Raw genomic sequence first — 19,786 nt, 5'->3', positions numbered from 1 at the left:
TTAAAATCAAAGGCAAATATTTCAGTACTCTCTGCATAGGATGAGACCCTTATTATATTTCAGTAGCAATATTTTTCATTCTACAGAAGAAGTTTCTTAGGTTCTGCTTATGTTCTACTATTATTTAATAGGTGCGTTTCAGACAGAATTATGTGGATTCAAATATGGCCTTTCTGAGGGAAAGAATTGTAAAATTCCCCACCAAGAGCTGATCCTTGCCAACATTAGTAAAAAACTGACATTAATAAATAGGAACTGGTAGGTTATCTTTCTGAAGTAGCTTTGAGAGCTTCGATAACATTTAAAACTGCTGTAGATGGAGAACACATCCTGTCTGGCAAGATGAGGTGCAAAATATGCCACATGCAACCAGATGGCTTCACAAACTTGTCTGAAACAGCAGAAGGAGACCACCACTTTCTTCTGTGGCTGTAAGAACCTGTCAGCAAGGTCTTGTGCTGTGTAGGAACTATCACAGGGCTGGGCTGTGGAGTTTAAAAATCACTAAGCAGGCAACTGCTTAGGCAACAGAAGACTGATAGTATACTAAACTGTGGCTTTTTCAAGGCTTTTAGCTCTTGTTTTTTCAATGTTTTTTCTATGCTTCTGGTTTTATTGCCTTTTTTTTTGTTCCTCTGCTACTGCTATTAGAACTTTCACTTCTCTTTTTGTTGTTGTTTTTAAGAACCTGCTACCTGTAGTGTACACGCAGAAGTACTGTGCTGTGTATGGGAGTCTTATTCCGTAGCTGTGAATAAAGTGATCGTTCTTTTCTCAAGCCTTTTTCACCATCAGAGAGGAACAGCTGAGCAACAGGCCCAAAAGCACTGTGTGCTTTTAAGAGTGCTTCAGAAAAATACCCATTAAATCATTTAACAACAAGTTTTTTCAGCCTCAAAAATCAGAAATGGCAGTCTTGAAAACACAAAACCTCTTCTTGTTTGGATCCCTGCACTGTGAATCTGAAGAAGTGAAACTGAGAGTGTTCAAAGCAGCCAAGCGATGGCTCATGTGCCAGGTGTGGGACTGGGGTTGAATCTGTCCTCGTCATACCCCTGCAGCTGGGGTGGTCCTTAGGAGCCCAGGTGGTTTCTTTCCAGTTCTCCACTTCCCTAAAGAGAAGCAGCTGCTTTTCAGCTGCCTGCATTCTCTCTTGGACAGGATATTTAAGGCTTATATTGGAAGCCTGGAAGACGCTGGTGCGCAAAAGAGTTTTCCTCTAGTAAGGAACTAACTTTCCCAGCCACCCTTCCCCAACCTCCCTTGTTTCAGGGACTGGCTGCAGCCAGGATAAGCTGTCTCCCAATAGCAAGCATTATGCTAGAATGTTTTATTGTTCAATAGCATTAAGCTTTATCAGTGTGAATTGGCTCCCAAATGCGTATGGCAGCCTAGACTGTTCAGCAGTCATGATGAATAATAGGAGGATAAAGGCAGTTAATTGAGGGGAAATCCCCTCACACAGACAAAGAAAATAGATTTCTACTAAATAGCCAGCACATGGAGGGCAGTGCAAACTTCCCTGAGGCAAAACCTGACTCTTTTACTCTACCACAGCGCCAAAATAATTCCCAAGAAGCAAAGGGATTTTTGTTAGTGTAGCTGCAATTAGAAGCTGGGCTGTCCCTCCCAGACTCCAAACAGAAAAACACATCCAGTCTTTAGACTTTGTACTGAATGACTCCCACATGCTTAAGAGTTAGAAATTAGAAATTTCCTCATGTGAGTTAGAAATTTTCTTTGTTAAAAATGAAGTGTACTCCTCGTGGGTCAGCTTCTGAGTTGCTGATGCTCTGCTTGTTGAGTGTGTCAGCTAGGCCCTCAGGTCCACAGAGAAAAACACCTATTCTGGAGCTGTTAAGAAAATGAAAATATAGTCAGAAACTAGGTATGCAGCAGCTGAATGTTCTTCATGTAAATAATTTTTATGTTCTATAGATGCAAGGGTTTTATTTTTTTCTCAATTACAGGAACTAAAGTAGAATTGGATGTCTCTTTCTTAAAATTTATAACCCCTTAAAACCTACTGCTGCTTCTAAAATAATGGTGGGCTAAACCTTAACTCAGCAGAAGTCAGTGAAAACAGCTTTATCAACCTCACTGGATCAAGGAAATAGAGCTTCAAAGATCTTATGGCACAAATTATTGAGAGGAGCTGCCTGGTTTTTTCCTACTAATTTTAGCTGCTTAGTTAAAGGTTATCCATATTCAGGTTTTGTTTTTAGAAGTAGAAAGTGGTTTTGGAGTTATTTAGACATCACCTCTCATTCCTATCTACTTCAGCTGAAATGATGGGGTATATTTTTTTCCTAAATCTTCTGCTAGTAATTATGCACTCCAAGAAGTACCTGACCAAAAAAGGATGATTTTTTTTTTTTTAATTGTAGGTCAAAACACTTTGGTCAAGGTCATAGATCATGTTCATTGCTGAAAAGAGAATAGAAGATATCCTGGAGATTGTTAGAAAAAAAATATGCTCCTCAGACTTTATCAGCCAAAGGAACGAGATTGTGCTGTATGGCATTTAGATAGAGGAAGTCCTTAGACACTATAAATTTGCACAGGTTTACCCAGGGTGCTGCTCAGCAATAGTTTTGAACTCATTTTCCCAGTTAGGTCTTCCATACAAGGTTTTTTGTTTAAGGCCTGTAATCACATCTTTTTCTTCTTCATGATGCACCACGAAGTGAGTGGCCTGTGGGAAATGAAACACAAAGGACAGTGTAAAGATAGAGGTAGATATGGCAGCATCATGTCTTGTTAAAAAAAATAAGAATGTCAATATTGACTGAATTATTTCCCAACCAAGAATATGGAATTTATGGGGTTTTGAAAGGAAAGCTAACATTCATAAAGTCCTGACCATCAGTGTCTACCCATTCCTTTTCCCCACACTGGGTCATCTCAAGAGTTAAAGCTATGAAACACTGATCACAGAAATCAATTACATTTCTTTTGCGATGAACTGTTTTGGTCTAAGAATTCTAAAATAGAGCTGCAAATTAAAGCAAAAGTTTCCCTTCAGGTACAATAATACAACTTCCTTGACTGTCATGAAGTCTTGCCAGTTTGCTCTCTGGAAGGTTTGATCCATATGAAGCCTTGCCTGTGTAACTTTCACCTAGACCAGCTAAGTTGAGTAAAGCCAGGAAGAGAAGATGTGGTTAAGGGCTTAAGTTCAGGCCTTGTTGAGTTCTGCAGAGCTTTTATGTGAGGAAAAAAAATATTACAGGTAACTTTCTACCCAAGCAAAAATTGTGGGACTTTTCTTCTTCCCTTTCTGTTTTTTAACACTGCACATGTGATAACATCCTACCTGGCTCCTCCACCTCCCTCTCTGTCCAGCTGAGCCACAGCACTGTAGGCACATGGTGAATTTTGCAACAGTGAGATGTAACTAAATTAAAACCTCACTAAAAGTAAGAGTCTCCTGACTCATCACACATTCTCAAGTGGCTGCTCCTTTGTACCCTCACAGCAATCTACAACTGTGGGACCAAATAGGGCACTCGTGAGAGTCCTGAAACAAATATGCTGCTATTGTTCACCCTTTGTGCATTAGCTTCTCTGGTCCCAAATGCTGTTAATTATATGCTTTAGGCAGCATTAACTGTTTTAGAGATACTTTCATGGTCAGCTGAGGTTGCTGCTGTGAGGAAAGCCTGCTTCCCACATTGCACAGCCAGAATAAACCAGATAGGATGTCAGAGTGCACATTAGTTGCTCATCCCATGTAACTCCTGATGGATAATACCTGTCTGCACTCAAAACCTCTGAGAGACAGATGAATGCCCAGGATAAAAGACCATTTGAACATTTATCAAAACAGACTTGCTAAGACTAACACCAGTGCATGTAGCAGTGACATTTTCCACTGTGTGTTTACCTGAGTTTCATCCCAGCCTGTAAGGTAGATATTATAGCTGAGAAAATCTGCGTTATTCCTCTCCTGCATTTGGGCCTCCAGAGATTGCAAGAGGTCAGCAAACCATTCAAAGGCATGAGTGTCCCTGCAAAGCCAGTAAAAATAAATCTGGAAGAGACAAGAGTGAGCTGTCAGGGGATATAGGCACTTATGGTTTCCGAGTTTATATCTGCCAACAGAGTGAGGGTTGTGGAGTTCTTGTAGAAATTGTCCCAACCACTTCAGTAGATGGGTAGGATGCTGTTGAATCTGTTCAGGAGTTTTAAAGCTGGAAGGGTTGTAAAGCTGAATGACTGACTGCAAGAACAAGGAAATATCTTTCTATTTCTCTTCCACATTTTTAGTTCACGATGTTTCCCTACTTACATCCTTGTAAAACAGTTTGTTAGGACATAAAGAAATGATTTAGAGGTGAACTCTCTTTCTGCCTGCTGGCAGGCAAGATAAAGTAGATAACAAAACCAGTTCTGTTCTCTGAATAGGACCATAACATGACCCCACACCTCTGCACAGGGAGTTTCCAGGGGCAGGAGGGGAGAGGAGGATGGTAGCTTTGCTCTTCCACTGATAAAAAGTTGTTCTCTTTGTGGCTTGGGGAAGGAATGCAATATTTGCCCAGGCTGCAGTAGTGCCTCAGACTTTGTGTTCCTCAAGCAGATTGAACACCATCTCCAGTGCCACAGTGGAAATCCCCAGGGCCACAGTCAGTGTGTACATTTGCTCATGGGCTATTTCTCCTTTCATTACGCTTTTGCTTTTGATCCCTCCTGCTAACCTTGTGAGGCAACTGGACTCTTTCTTCTTTTGAGACTCACGTATATCTGGAGCCAGATCACCATTGCTGTGCCTATTTTGATTTGGGCTCTTGGCCCATGAGTAGTTACATGGGTTCTGGGGATGAGGACACATACCTTCTTGAGTTTTAAGTTGGTCGCATCGTGGCAGTATTTGTACCACACAGACTTGAGCACAGATGCAAAGGGGGTGACCCCTATTCCAGCTCCCACAAGCATAACAGTTTCATAACTGAACACGTCCTCACTCGCTGTTCCAAAGGGGCCATCCACAGCTATCCTGAAATTGAAAGTATGTTCAATAAATCAATAATGAATATTTATTAACATCATTTAAAATAACAGTAAAAAGGTATTTGTCTGCTACAATGTATATTTGGACTGAATACTAGTCAGCAAAAGGAGAGGTGGAGTTGATAGAAGAAACTGCAAAGAGCCACTTAAGGCCCATGTCTGTGATGAAAGTAGTCAAGGTTTTATTGCTAATATCACCAAACTGGTTGAGCAAACTTTAAACTGTCATAGGTGTTTGTTAACTTTACCGCAGAGATTCTTTGTACATACTTGGGCAACTTCCATGCCTCCTGGAATTCTTGTTTATCACATCCACAGGCATTGAACAAGCCCTCTGTCCAGTCTCCCACAATACGGACATGAATGCTGAAATAATCCTCTTCTGGAGCAGAGGTTAATGTAAATGGATGCCATTCCAGTCTAGACACAGCTGGACATTTGACAAAAATGTATTGTCCAACCTCCATCCTGAAGCCTTTTTTCATCATCTGGAGCTCAATTGTCTTGAAGGGATGAATGACCACCTGCAGTGAGAAGGACAAGGGAGAAAAACGGGAAAAGACAACGTCTGTGTTCGCTGTTCACTGGATATATCAACATCTTCCATCACTGTCATCATCCTCTGCCCTGAGAGCAAGGGAAGCAGGTGAAACTGTCTTCCCAGCAGAACTGAGAGTGAGGAACAGCACCTGACAGCCTGGAGAAGATGCTGATTTTTTGGTTGAAATAGTTTTTCACACCACGCTTGGAGTCCCTCCAAAAGGGACAGGCCAGACTGGGACATCTTCTAACACATCACCAGATCTACAGGTGCACGTTGTTAATTCCAGATGCACCTTACACAGTTGCACAGAGCACATTGTTAATGGACCTGACTTTAAATAAAGGGGAAAAAACATAGAGCTATCATACAGATAGGGAATTGGATAGGTAACACCACTGGAAACTGATGCTTTCTTGTTATTGTTGGGTTGGACCTTGGCTATTTTTTAGCCAAGAATAAATAGAAGCAATGTTCTAGGAGCAAGGCTAGTAATTGCTAGTAATTCTGCCACTGTGATTTTTAAATTCTAAAGTTGTCTGCCAAAGTTATTTTCATTTTTCAAAAGAGAATTGCAAGCTAAACTTCCTCCTCTTGCTCCCTTTTAGAGGATGTTAGAGGTTTGCATCATGACAGCAGTCAGAACGTGCCTTTCACTGGCAACTTTGTTGTGTAGGAGCCTCTGGCTTTGCTGCACCATTTGGAAAATAATGGTAGTGTTTTGCCTGGTGTTAGGTGTGTGGCATCAGCACATACCTTTGTGATAACAACCTTCTGCTGTGACCTCCAAAACCGCACCAACCGCTCACACAGGTACAGAAACATGGGACCTACTACCCACTTCCATGTCTGTAAGCAGAAAACAATAAGTCAGGTGATGAAAATCATAGAATCATAGAAAGGTTTGGGTTGGAAGGGATCTTAAAGATCATCTAGCACCAACCACCCTACTGTGGACAGGGACACCTTCCACTCGACTAGATGTGTATTAAATCAAATCCTGGAAATGCTACAAGAAGAGATGAAGTTCAAGTAATCTGGGTTCCTTATTAGCCAGAGTTGGGAACCCTTAAGGTATATGACACCTTCAAAATTCTGGTCAGAGAGTTACAGCTGGCTTTTTAGTTTCTACCAGAGTTACGGCAAGGTGTTTTCCTACAAGCAATTTTGTCCCTGTCTAAAAAAATAAGGTAACAAATTGAAAGGTGGAATAAAACTCTAAATGTATTATTGACTCAGGTCTGTATTACTGCAGGAAAATATGTGGTTTCTGCTAACAGATCAGTCTGATATGTGAAAGAAAAACCAGGTTGGTTAGTCAGTAAAAGCTGAAGTTTCAATGTCACATTTCCAGAGGCATTAATTTTCTGTTAATGATCCATTAATAATCTGAAACTATCTGTTATGTGATTCTAGAAAACTCTGGAAGACACTGGTTACTTTTTGGATATACAGTTCTCAGATACCATTTGCTCATTTGCTTTGCCTGTTAATTGTGCTCATTTTAGGGCACAATGAAAGTGGGTTGCCTGTCTGTCTATCTGCCTGTCTGTCTGCCTGCCTGTCTGCCTGTAGTCTTACTTCTGCTTATCATCCATTGTGTTGAAATCTATTTCTTCATGTAAGGAAAGCTGCCACTGAAGAGCACTGAGGGTTACATGGCTGATTTTCTATGCAAGTGCACATATTATTTAAGAAAAAGAGTAAACTGTAAACATTTTCGATTGGATTTACACTCAACTCAACTTTTCTTACCATAGGAGGATTCCCTGAAAACTGGGGGATTGGGCAAGCCCCTTCCTTCCCCCAGTGAGTGAAGTTCTTGTAGCAAATCTCTGGATTATGTTCAGCCAGACTCTCAGCTGTCTGGCCCCGTACAATACGCCTGGAAAAAAAGTAAAGATCATTAAGGCAATGAAATTAAAATGAAGGTATCTGTCCCTTACTCTTATTCTATTTATGTACTACTCTATTTATATTGAGTTGTGGACTACTGCACTGCTATAGCTTTGATACAGCTTTACTGCTCTAATCAACCCACAGAATTGCTATTAAAGAAATAAAAATGGGGAGGAAAGTTTGTGAGAGAAAATACTGATTTCAAGATTAGAGTTCTGTCCATTGCCATTTCCAGGATGTGGTCACAATAGGAGAGCTTTTTTTCTTTTCTGAGTTATCCTGCTTTTTTCTTCAAATAAAAAAAAACAAACCAAAACCAAATACAAAAAACCCCAAACAAACAAACAAAAAAACCCAACCAAAAAACCCCATCAAAAATCTCAAAAACTGGAGTGGACAAGCAATCAATTTTCTACTGACCAGTACAGAGATTATTTCTATTATCTTACAAATTTGGAGAGCCCTTTCTGACATATATTCTTGCTTTGACCCTTCCTCTCCCTCTAAAGCTGTGAGGCAGCCATTCAGGTGGTGTGAGTGAACACAGATACTTCTGACACAAAGCAGCTATGTCAGCTACACCAGCTTGCATCAGCTGATTATCTGGCCCCTATAGTCTTGCCTGGTTAGGGGTTTTTGTGTTGTTGTTGTTTGTTTTATTATAGAGAATTCTGACTGATCCAGCTGTATTTCCAGTGGCAGAACTAGTGCTGAGAGACAGTTTCAATTTCGAGGGTAAAAAGTGTATTCTGATCTTGTTCACTATTTGCTGCCTCTCTCTGGAGTTCTGCCAACCTCAGGGGCATGTGAGAGTCCCAGAAATGATGGTAATCAGTAGGTAAGTATCATAATAGAGAAATTCAGATTAGATCAGCTGATTTTCCCTAGAAACAGTCTGATTCTAATCAGGCTGTTTAGTTTTATGTCTAGGTAATTCTGTTGATATCTTCTTTCCATGACTTCCCTTTCTGCTTTTCTAGCTCAGTGTCTGTGAACTAGACTACATTTCTGATATTTCGAAAAACTCCCGTGGTATCTAAGTCACATGCCTGCCTATCTTTAGGTGACAGATTTATCAAGAAAGAAATACAAGAAAACCTGTGTACATTCTTGAAAATTTAGATATTGCACTGCTCATAAATATTACTAATGAACCTCTTCCACATTAAAGGTTTGATTAATATCCTGCCTGGAAAAGAAAGGGAAGCAGTGACACTGTCCCAGGAGCATCACGAGTTGCAGTTTGCAGGAACATCAGCAGTTGCAATTTACTTCCCCACTAATGACAGTGGGTTCAGCTGAGCCGCCCTCTGGGATGAGTTACGGGAACAGGAGGAGCCCATTTCCGCCTCTGTTCACCCCATTGCTTAAGAGAAAGGGGGCCTGAGAGTTTTTGCCTTGCCCTATGCTCTGTTCAAGGTTTGAAAATGCCATTACCCTGTGCAAGAGAAAGAAAAACTTATTTTCCCTTATTACTCGGTGTAGATACTCTTCTGGTACTGTAATTCAGCTTTCAGTGGTGTAGCCTTATAATGACTTCTTTTTTTGGCTGAAAGTCTTTCTTCAGCTTCCATAGCAGAGTGAACTGCACCTCTATACTCTCCCCTATTTACATTTACAGTGATGGGAAATTGGGAACATTTGTCCGTGAAACATAACTCATGCACAAAAAAAATCAGTGCTATAAAAGTTCTATAAGAGCTTGTACCAGACAAGAATTTGCCCCTTTGATTCTAATAGTAATATTTTGTTCAGTTTTCTGTTAAAAAAAAATATATATGTGCGTATGTATATATACATACATGTGACAGTCTTCTGTCTCCTGAGATAAACTGACATCTGTGCCTCTTTATGACAGCACTGTGTAATAACTACTGGCAAGTTTGGACATTGTGTCAATAACTCTACAATATTTGCTGCAGAAAACATGAATCATTTGTTCTTTTCCTTCAGCAGGTTTTGCTTAAAACTTCTCCTTGTTTTGAAAGTTGGAATGGACAAATAGTTGGGGTGATCCCCATCTGCCTTCTATTTTTGTTCTTCCTGTTTTACTTTCATTTCTGTCTTTTTTTATGGCATTACTGGAATGAAAGGAAGTGGTTTTGAATAGTCAATTTTCACTGAGCATTTTTCAAGCATGCTCTCTAATGCACCTAGAATTTCCTTTTAAAAGGACAAAATGTAGTGTAATTATGAACTACAAAATGTGGCTTGGATACTTGAGTCTTTCTTTTTTTCTTTATTTACAAGTTCTTTGGTTCTATAAAACGAAACTAAAGTTCATTTTTCTAAGGGATAAAATTGGCGCTAAAACTGTTTCATAAGGCTTTTCAGCTATTTCACAAGAAGAACAGTGGAAAAAGATGTTTGGCATTTGGATGTTAGAAAAACTTACTGTATTTGAGCTGCAGCAGCTAAAAATCTATTCTTAAATGCTACTGATATTAAAAGTTCATCCAATCTGAAACATAACTCTATATCTGTGATTACTATAGTTTTCATTTACCCAACAAAATTCTAGACTCTGTATAATCTTTATACTGAGATGTCCTTACATGCATGTGTGTGACGCAATTTCTTTCAGGAGAGAAAAATAAATTAACAATTAGAAACAAGAACGTTGGAAAAGAGCTTTACAATTAAGACATCAGAAAAAGCTGAGTGTCATTGAGCTGTTTGCCAAAATATCATAAAACCTCGTGTGTGGACAGCTTGTTGCACCTATCAGTGAGAGCCTCTTGGTTCTCAGAGCCTGTATTGGCCCATCACTTTGGTTGGCACACCAAAAATAACTGCTGCTCAGTGACTGAAATCCTATACTCATGCGTGTAGAGGGCTTTAAATTAAAATAGTGTAGTTATCATGTATTTTGTGATAAGCACAAATACTCACCCAGCACCATGGATGACAAGGCCAATGAAGAAGATGACAAAGAGATGGTGGGTGTACCAAAATACTTCAAAATACGACCTTCGGATGGTTTTGGTGGATGATGTGATGATTAGAATGAGGGCCAGCGTGATGATAACGCCAGTGAGACCTGCCAAGTACGTGAAAGCCACATATAGGCCCCCCACAGGATTCTGTGAAATAAATGTACGTGTTGGTCTAAAGAAGGGGTTGCATCAAAGCAGAGCCAGTTGAACCATCACTAACCAAAACCTGTACCTTGCTACAAGTCTGAAATCCACCCTCTGTGAATTTGTATGCCAGCAATGCCGAAATCCCACTCCAGTCAGAAGACTGCTTTGCAGGATATTTGTTTTTGCATAATGATTTTAAACTACTTTGAAATCCTTAGGTGAAAAAGTTCAAGGTGCCACCAAAATTTAGCAACACTATTCTTGACAAATATAGAGAAATTAATTATACAAGGTTTTGCTGCAAGATTGCCCAAACCCGGAGTTTGTACACCAGATATAGTCACTCTAGTCTTATATGATCATCTAAACAAATGCAATAATGATTTCAGAGCCTAATTTCACGTACCCCAATAGTTTGTCTAAAAAAGTTGATGTAGCTTTCGTGTGGTTTATCACCAAGGCTGGAAAGTGCAGCTGCCAGAGTTCCTTTCTCTTCAACACGGGCTTGCACACTCCACTCTACGTTGAATAAGTGTGCGATGGTGTGAATTGCTGGGAGTGACAGGAAACGAATAATCAGCATTAAGCACAAGTACTCGGTGGTTTTGAGTTACCTTTGAAACACTGTCACGTTTGTCAACTGCAGCTTTAGTCCTTTGCCATTCTCACCCTCCTCGTCACAATTTCAGATCACTGATGTGTTTTACTGTTAAAGCTTTACCACCTGAAGTTTACCAATTTTGCATGAGTAAGAAGTAAAGGGAAGTTTCCAGCATGCCTTTGTTTAACATAAGTTTTCAACAATGTACCTTAATACATGGGAAACTGAAGCATGGGATGTCTTAAATTATTTGTCAGGATCATCCTCATCCAGGGTTTATGTAGAAGTGCCAAGAAGTGAATCTGGATTTCTTTGGGGTGACATTTGTTCCTTTATATTGTTAATAATCAATAACAATATTCTAGCTGGGCTGAATGCATCAAAAAACCTTAAACAGCTGAGGTGTTTCACACTAATTCTACTACAGGTTATTGCAGGGGTAAAGCTGTACAATGCTTTACAAAAGTTGTCCCCTCTCAAATAAGCAGATACTTATTCACCCTCAAAACAGATACAGATCAAACAGCCTCAAACAATCCTCCTCTGCTGCAGATCTCCTCTGTGGCCTGATGTTAACTGCATCACCCTGCTCCTTTCCTATGAAGTGGTGCTCAGATTTCAACAACAGCTCAGAAAGGAAACCTGCTCAGCTCAAGTAATGTGCTGATACAGGGACTGTTTTAGGATGTGTGATTTGTAAGGTACTTGCATTGAGAAGTGAGGAATTTGATGGAAAAAAAGGTAGAAACCCCTTAGTTTAGGAAATGAGAGATAAAATATAATAAAAACATTTTCATGGCCAGTCTACATTTTTTATACCTTTTTTTTTAATAATTATTTTTGTTATTTGTTTCAGAAATGCCAGCTAAGAAATAAGTCTAAACAACAAGGATTCAAGCCAGGATACCTGGCTCTCAGGGCATTGCTAAATACACCTTATTAAACTGTCATAAATCATGCTGATTGCTCAAAATAAAAGTATTCTTTCTTGTTTATCTTTTGCTCTCTGCCAGTTGATAAATACTTGGAATCTGATTTAAGCTTTGGCACACACTGAGTCCTTTAGGTTAATGAAATCAGGTTGCTTTCCATATCCTTAAGAACTTGAATCCCACTTAGATTCTGTGCAAAAAATGCACAAGAAAGCTACAAACAAAGAAAGGTTAGAGTACCAACCAGTATGAAGGGCGATCATCCATGCCACCATTTTGTGAAAGGTGAGGTTCCTGTCCAGCTGTCGTCTGATACGGGTAGAGCAGCACTTTAGGTATGAAGAAAAAAAACATATTTGAAGGCTGTTTGTGTTGTCTGTGCATACTTTTTCAATGCAGGGACAAAAACAGTGACCCTGAGCACAAAAATTGGCACTGCTAGGAGAAATTAAGAATTCCTAGATATAGTAAAAAATATTTTACCCCATACTTCAGAAAATGGAAATAACAGATTATTTTTCAACATGTCTCACTGAAACAAAGTGTTTGATAATGAGAAAAAACTTTACATCCAGTAGGACAAATGTATATATCTTATCTGTGTTAAATTACAGGCTATAAACAGAAGGAAGGATCACAGTCTACCATGGCAGACTCTCAAGTTGCCACTCAGCATCAGGATCCTACAGTTGTGGTTCATGCTGTAGAAATGGACTGTAAAGTTTGGGTATAACTGTCTCAGAGAGCTCCCATCCCAAATGTGCCAGTCACTTATGGTGGTAATATAAAGGGATTCCTTCCATAAAATACTGAGTGTACTTGCAGGAATTCACTTACAACTTGTTGTTGGAGTAACCCAAAAAGAAACAGACAGAAAAAATCTCTGCTGATACAAATCAAAGAATTTGGTTCTTAAGAAAAACAGAATGATATTTTCATGAAGAATGATGATGGGTTCCTAACAGGCTCCATCTGAATTGTGCTGCAGTCACTGGGAGTCTTCCTAGAACTTTAAGTTCCTGTAAAGCTGGCATTTGCTGTCTCCACATAGTAGAAGGCATGATTATCATGTGTTGTAGCTTTGTATTGGGTTTGCTGGCTGGCCAAGGGAAGTAAACACTTTGTAAACCAACACAAACATTTCCTCACAAGATGCAAACACCCTGGGGCTGTTGCAATGATTTCTGTAGACTATAATATCAGCCAGGAGAAATTTGGCTGTCTCCGTATCTTGAGACAGAACTAAAAAGACTGTGAAATAAAATGTAGCATGAAGTCCCAGCTGGAGTAAAACACTCAGTGCTTGGAATCGGGTTTTAACCTTTCAGTAATCTCTCAGTATCTTCAGATCTTTCACTGCTTTGACCTCAGATCTCTGCCCAACCCACTTTCAGATCGACCTCTGTGGAATCTCAAGAAGGTCTTGACCTCATCATTTTCCAGTTGCATTTGTCTTGTCCAATAGCAACCTTATTTCTTACTAAATTTATGTTCATCATTGACTTCTGAATCCTGGGGAGTCAGCTCTGAATTTTGGCAGATACTAGGTGATCTATCTCAGGTCAGGGAAAGAACAGTTTTGGACCTACAGTTTTATTTACTCTGCTCTTTCCTTTTACATACATGGAGGGTATGGTTGTCTGCTTTTGTAGCAGTCCAGAATATGAAGGAGTATAGGAAAAGACTGAAAACCCAAAGTGTGTGGTTCCAACTTCATATTCCTAAGTGTTGTGCCTTAGAAAGTCTAGTGCACTGGCCTGACTCCTAAACATAATTTAGGAGCTTAATGTGGCAGGTACATCTCGTTTATTCAGCCACGCTTATTTTCAGGATATATGTACTAGACGGAGAAACAGCCTGGGTTGTCTCTGATTATTTTCTTATTATTTCACATCTCACTCTCTTCCCTTATGAAGGACTCTTGAAACACTGCGTCTATTTTACCACTTCCTCTTCTGCTCTGCTTTTTTGGCCCCCACAGGCTGTCTCATTGGCATGAAAGAATTCATACTTGATTTAGAGAGAAAAACCAGCTTCTGTGAACTGTTTTTGTTGATCATGTGTCTATTAAAGTGGTCAGAAGAAAAGGAGGAATCATTATACATTTGGAAGGACAGTTCATGAGCTTGAGAATATTTTTTTTCACTGGATCATGGCCTGCATTGTCTGCACTATTTCTGCTGTAATAGCCTGAAGTCTTGATTTTGGCAGTGTGATACAGTCAGTACTATCATAGGAACCTCTCCAGCTGTCACTTAGAATCACCTGTGGTTTTCTTAGTGATGGCTCCTTAGTGCTGAGTGTAACATCTGCGTTTGGGAGCTAGAAAAGGTCAAAAGGCTGTGAACTGTTTCATCCTGAGATGGAAACACAACTCAGACCAGAAAGAATGTAACTTATGAACCAGCTGAAAAAAAGTCCCATTCTGAAAGTCTGTGAAAAACTACATTTCTCTTAGGAACTGACTATGGAAAGATGGCAGACATGGGCTAACACCTCCCTCTCTAAGTGGGTTTTGCATCAGTGACAAACGATGTGAATGTGTGTAAGCACCAACAGCCACCCCCAGCCAAAAGAGGGACTTTGCATCCAGGGCAGCACCATTCCCAGGAGGCAGCAAAAAACAGAGAACTAATTCAAGGCTAAACCTCTCAACAGAGCTCTAGATACACCATGGGCAGTAGACCTCAGTCTTGCTCAAAGTAAAACTCCAGGCTTATTTGCTTCTTAAAAGAGGACATCCCCAAAGTGTGGTATATTTGGGGAACTTGGACAAAGTTTCTCGGCATATTTGCAAGGCTGTTCAGGTTAATATCTTTCATAAATTTTGAAATATTTTCTTCATCTTACCGCACTTGATCCTCTGAGGAAGGAGAGCAAGTTTCGACATACTGGCAGCAGAATCAGCATGCAATTGAAATTCAGGCAAGCTGCAGGAGCCCTTGCAAGGGCCAAGGCACGCTGTAATTGGAGAGAGGCTGTTATTAAATGCACTGCCTAAGACATTATCTAGGACACAGATAGGCACAAATATAATTTATTTATTATATCACAACTCATAATGAGTGTGAGATCTAGAGTTCACGTTAACAACATGAATGTTCACATTTCCCAGTAACCGTGCTCTGGTAAAGTCAGAGACACGTGCAGGCAGAACATGTTCCTCCAGACAGACACCTTCATTTTTGAAATAATACGGTTGTATAAAAAGCTCCCTGTCATGTCTGGCAATCAATAGTCAAACACAGATGCAAATCTAAACCATTAGTAGAGTTTTGTGTCCTGAGGCTGTAACGAAAGTCTCACAGCTGTTGTTTCAGTTTGACTGGGGGTTATGGTAGATGGAGAGCTTATGAGGGAAGTGGCTTAAGTTCTCTTTTGTCAGCAAAGGGAGTCTAAGGAAATTTCTTGCCTTGTCTTTTAGGAATCTGTTTCCTTAATGTTGGTTTTCACACCCTAAATTATTTCAGATTTTTGAACAAAGACTGTTTGAAATGAGGGAATATCGATCATATTAATCCAAACACAGTGAAAAGAAGGACAAGATAATATTTGCTCTCCTTACATGGACTGAGACCCTTTAAGGTTTCAGACCACAGCTATTGACTTGGGGTTACACTGAGCCCTACTTGTACAAGCACAGGTCTCTGTGACTTCAAAGGCAACTACACTATGATTGCAAAGGACAGGATTTGGAACACAGATCTGAAGCTGTATGCAGAATGAGATTTCATGCTTTGTTGAATTAAACCATGGCTTTGCAAACCTTTGACAAAACCCTGTGTTCTATGATTTGAAGCTTAGGCTGCTTTTCATGTCTGTGATAAGGGTTTTAAAATATGTGAACAAATTAATTTTCCCTGTCAATTGGTCATGACCCGTTGTAGCTTTGGAAGCAAGTTTTTAGTAGGACACATAATGCTGCATTAACCAGCTGGATTATATTGAATAGCCCAGGATCCAGGATCACTTCACAACTTGACTGTAATTCAGACACTTGATGAATATGTGAATAATGATTGGTTTTCAGTGCTGATATCTTTGTAAACTATTCATGCTCTGAAAAATAATTGCAAGGGAAAATAATTGCACAATAGCTCAATGGCAATATTTTATTCAACTTTTGCTTAATAAAGCAGCCACAATTAACATTCACTTTAATTACCAGGAGCATAATAGCTACCCAAAAGCATGTTTGGAATGGGATCTCTCTATTTTGTGTACCAGCTTTCTCTTCAGAAGCACTTGACATCTGTCTGCATTCAGTTATCTGTTTGCATGTGACTTTTAACTCCTACATGAACATACTGCTCCAACCACTTGACCCTGTTTCAATCAAATAGAACTAGGCAAAAATACTGTGCTCTGTCTATGCCAAGAAAATAATGTCTTGTACTTACGCCGAGGAGTACTCTGGTGTAGAAGAATTTTGGTGGGACATCATACACAAGATAGTACCACCAAAAGAGGAAGACATTTAAACCCAGCCACACAAGCTGAAAGAGAATTAAACAGGAAGATAACAGTTTGTTCTTAGAGATCATCCATCTGAATTTACACAACTTAGATAATGGTCAATTAGTTCCCTGTGCTTCTGTTTGCACTGAAAGGTGTTCTGCAGGGTATAAATGTTTCAGCAGGGGTGATAGAAATTTTTCTGGTGTAAATAGGCTCTGATGTGTGCACGCAGAGCACAGGAGTGGCAATGAATCAAAATACAGCAATGTGTGGCTGAAACTTTTGCATAGCTCAAGGAGTTTACACATTAATTGCAAAAGGACCATGATATTACAGGTGTTTAACTAATTTTGTGAGTAGTTGAATCTGCAAACAAGATTAAAAGTTCGGGACTTAATGGCTGTTCCTCAGGCAGTGCCAAATGGCAGTTCCTCAGGCACATTAACCTGCGTATGAGGAAGACTTAGGAGCTGTGACAAAGGACAAAGAAGCTTGAGATCTAAACACAGATAGCCTAAATTACACCTAGAGCTGAATTGAAGAGGAGGCTTTGAGGGTCTGAAATCAGCCATCAGGAAATATTAAATATTGGCAGCATGCAGACTAGCCAACACTGGGCTTCCTCGTAGCTTCATTGCAGAATTTTCTCACACTTGCCCATCTCATGGTGCAAATTTTCTCAGGTTTCTTTAGCAAAAGACAAGTTATCAACTCGTAGGTCCATCTGGGCAAAAAGATCATCATGAACCTGGGCGATTGTCCTCCTGGAGCTGGTTGGCTGATTTCATATCCCATATCGAAAAAAACCTGCACCAGTGCACACTCTGTCTAAGTAGGTTTACTGAGTGGTGCATGAAAACAGAGTAAGTTTGAGAACTGGGAGAAAACCCAGTCTCTGGTTAGAAGTTAAAGATTCCAGAACCTGTGACATCACAGTCCCTCACCCCTCCTAACCCTAGTTATCCTAATACATTTTGCTAGTGGTTTTGACCCAACTGACACTATAAAAAAAACTGAGGACTAGTTCAGATCTTGAAAACGTAAATAAATGCTGGGAAATGAAGGGATTTCCACCAAGGTAAGGCAATATACAGGAAATCCCCAAGTCCTCATTAAAACACGATTAATCTCAGGATTAAATGCTCAGGGTACACTCTCACAGACTGACTTTAAATAAATATCCTAAGCATTTAAAAGACCAAGATGCTTGGCCTCATCTTGATGGTCTTTTACAGTTCTTCTGGGTGTTAAAGTCATATGAAACATGGATCCTTTGAAAACACTGTGACACCCTCTGGCAGCTTGGGTAGAGTTGCAGTCAGCCACGTCTTTGACCAGAGCCAGTGGTGGCAGCACAGGATGGGGTTCAGGCTGACATGTTTCTGCTCTGTTGAGGCACATCTGTAGAAATTGTGTCGGTCCTGTTTCTGTCAAGCACTGGACAACCCTGTACATGGTCAGTGTGCAGCAAAGCTGCAGAGGCCAAAGCAGAACCCTTCAGGAAGGCTTCCAGTGATCTGTCCTTTCAGCTGGTTTAATCAGTGTCTCCGTAGGTTTCCTTATCTATTAGCTGACCTTGTTATAGCTTTGAGGCTCTAAACCCAAATTCCTTATTTGAACAAAATAAAGGCCTCTTACTTAATTGTTTTAATATTTCAGTTCTGGTGGTGGAAAAAAAAAAGAAAAAGAAAAAGTAAAAATTCACCTCTTGGCAGTTTCAACTTCCTCACTGAAGGTGACAGCAAACCCAGTTACTCCCTTTCAAAGCACTGAAGTGCCACAGGGATGGGGTTATGTTCCTAAACTACAGCTACTCATCTACAATGTAATATGGAAGTATTGATTCTTCACAGCAACAGAAATACTCCTTCGAATAAAGATATTCACATTTCCATCACCACAAATATCTGAGTTCTACGTCTTCTCTTTCTTCCATTTACATCTACTAAGCACACTTGGCAACAATACCTTAACTGCTCTTACATTTTTGTGTTGTATGTGTTATTTAATTTATGTATCTGCATATAGCATATCTATTTAGGTATACCTATAGCACTTCACACTGTGAAGTGAAAAAAACACTGAAATATTAACTTAGATTTCTCCAAGGAGGACTGCCCTGCTTACTCTTTAACACTCTTAAATGCAACTGGGATTTTCAAAACTTTTAAATTTTGCTAAGAATTAATTTAACCTACTTTCACAGCCCCTCTGTGCAAGCTGTAAACAAATTCAATTCAAATACTAGTTCTCTTGATGAAGGATTCATGAAATCTGCTCTAAATTCTTGAATTTGACTCTAATACATATTTTGTACCATCAAGACACTGTGCTTTCAGTTGCACCCACTTTTATTTACAAAAGTCCAAGAAAAGGTGGTTGATGTAATTGCTTTCTCTGTTGAAGTGCACATAGTTGAGTTGTAATGTCACTTGTTTTCCGTAACTGAAATATTTTTAACAAAGCAAATTAAAGTTAAGATACGATCATTTCTCAGTTAACAATGAAGATTACAGCAACTGAGATACCAGACAGAGCTCCTGAAAAAAATTATTCCCTTGAAGCATTACCCTGCACTTGCTGCCCCAGTTTCAGCATAATCAGGTGCATCATTCACTGGCACAGTGAGAACTGCTTAGCACAACTTTCTGTAGAACTTTTTACTTGACACAAATCACAATAAAAATTGTACTTACAACGACAAAGATGGACAGTCCTTCATTCTCCACCCAGTTACCCATGATTGCCTGAGATGTGTGTGCACAATAGCCCCACTCTCTCTGGGACAGCCTCTATGTCTTCTCTCATAAGGAAGTGAGAGTAGAAGCTTGCAGCAACCTGTTTCCTTTCTCATTCATTTAGGAAATAAGTTAACCATTGAATCATGTTCACAGTTCTCCTTCAAACATGTTTCTACTATCTTTACATATAATTTTTCATTACCCAAATATATATAAACTATTGAAATAGCCTACTTTTTCTTTGTGCTACAAAGGATAAAGTAAATAATACAACTGCCCAGGTTTTCTGCTAAAAAATGTATTGCCACTTTATATAACTTTAAATGCTGAGGTGTAATATAGAAAGCACAAAAGAGTGATCTCTGCCCAGACTTGTCATTTTTTATCTCCTCAGGTCTGAGGTGGAGTTCGTGCTGATCCTTGTTGATAAATAATCAATAGCATTATTTCTCTTCCAGTAATTCAGTGTACACAGAAGCTTCAAAATGTAATCTAACACTCCTCTTGTGTAGCTCATT

At 39.6% G+C, this 19,786-nt stretch overlaps 1 protein-coding gene across 1 annotated transcript; it reads right to left on the bottom strand.

The window, feature by feature from the left end:
* Positions 1-1,727: 1,727 nt before the first annotated feature.
* LOC113970352 (cytochrome b-245 heavy chain) lies at positions 1,728-19,329 on the bottom strand. Its single transcript, XM_027689190.1, has 13 exons — positions 19,224-19,329; positions 16,470-16,565; positions 14,920-15,030; positions 12,314-12,398; positions 10,943-11,088; positions 10,346-10,536; positions 7,310-7,439; positions 6,311-6,403; positions 5,284-5,537; positions 4,837-4,999; positions 3,887-4,033; positions 2,571-2,695; positions 1,728-1,854 (listed from the first exon to the last, which is right to left on the bottom strand). The coding sequence occupies exons 1-13, from the start codon at positions 19,266-19,268 to the stop codon at positions 1,728-1,730; spliced, it is 1,713 nt and encodes a 570-aa protein (XP_027544991.1). The 5' UTR covers positions 19,269-19,329.
* Between the last annotated feature and the right edge of the window lie 457 nt (positions 19,330-19,786).

Source organism: Neopelma chrysocephalum, unplaced genomic scaffold (genome assembly GCF_003984885.1).
Source record: "Neopelma chrysocephalum unplaced genomic scaffold, ASM398488v2 Primary Assembly neopelma1_76, whole genome shotgun sequence".
Lineage (NCBI taxonomy): Eukaryota > Metazoa > Chordata > Aves > Passeriformes > Pipridae > Neopelma > Neopelma chrysocephalum.
The sequence above is the reverse complement of the archived record's forward strand: the minus strand, read 5'-3'. Positions and strand labels throughout refer to the sequence as shown.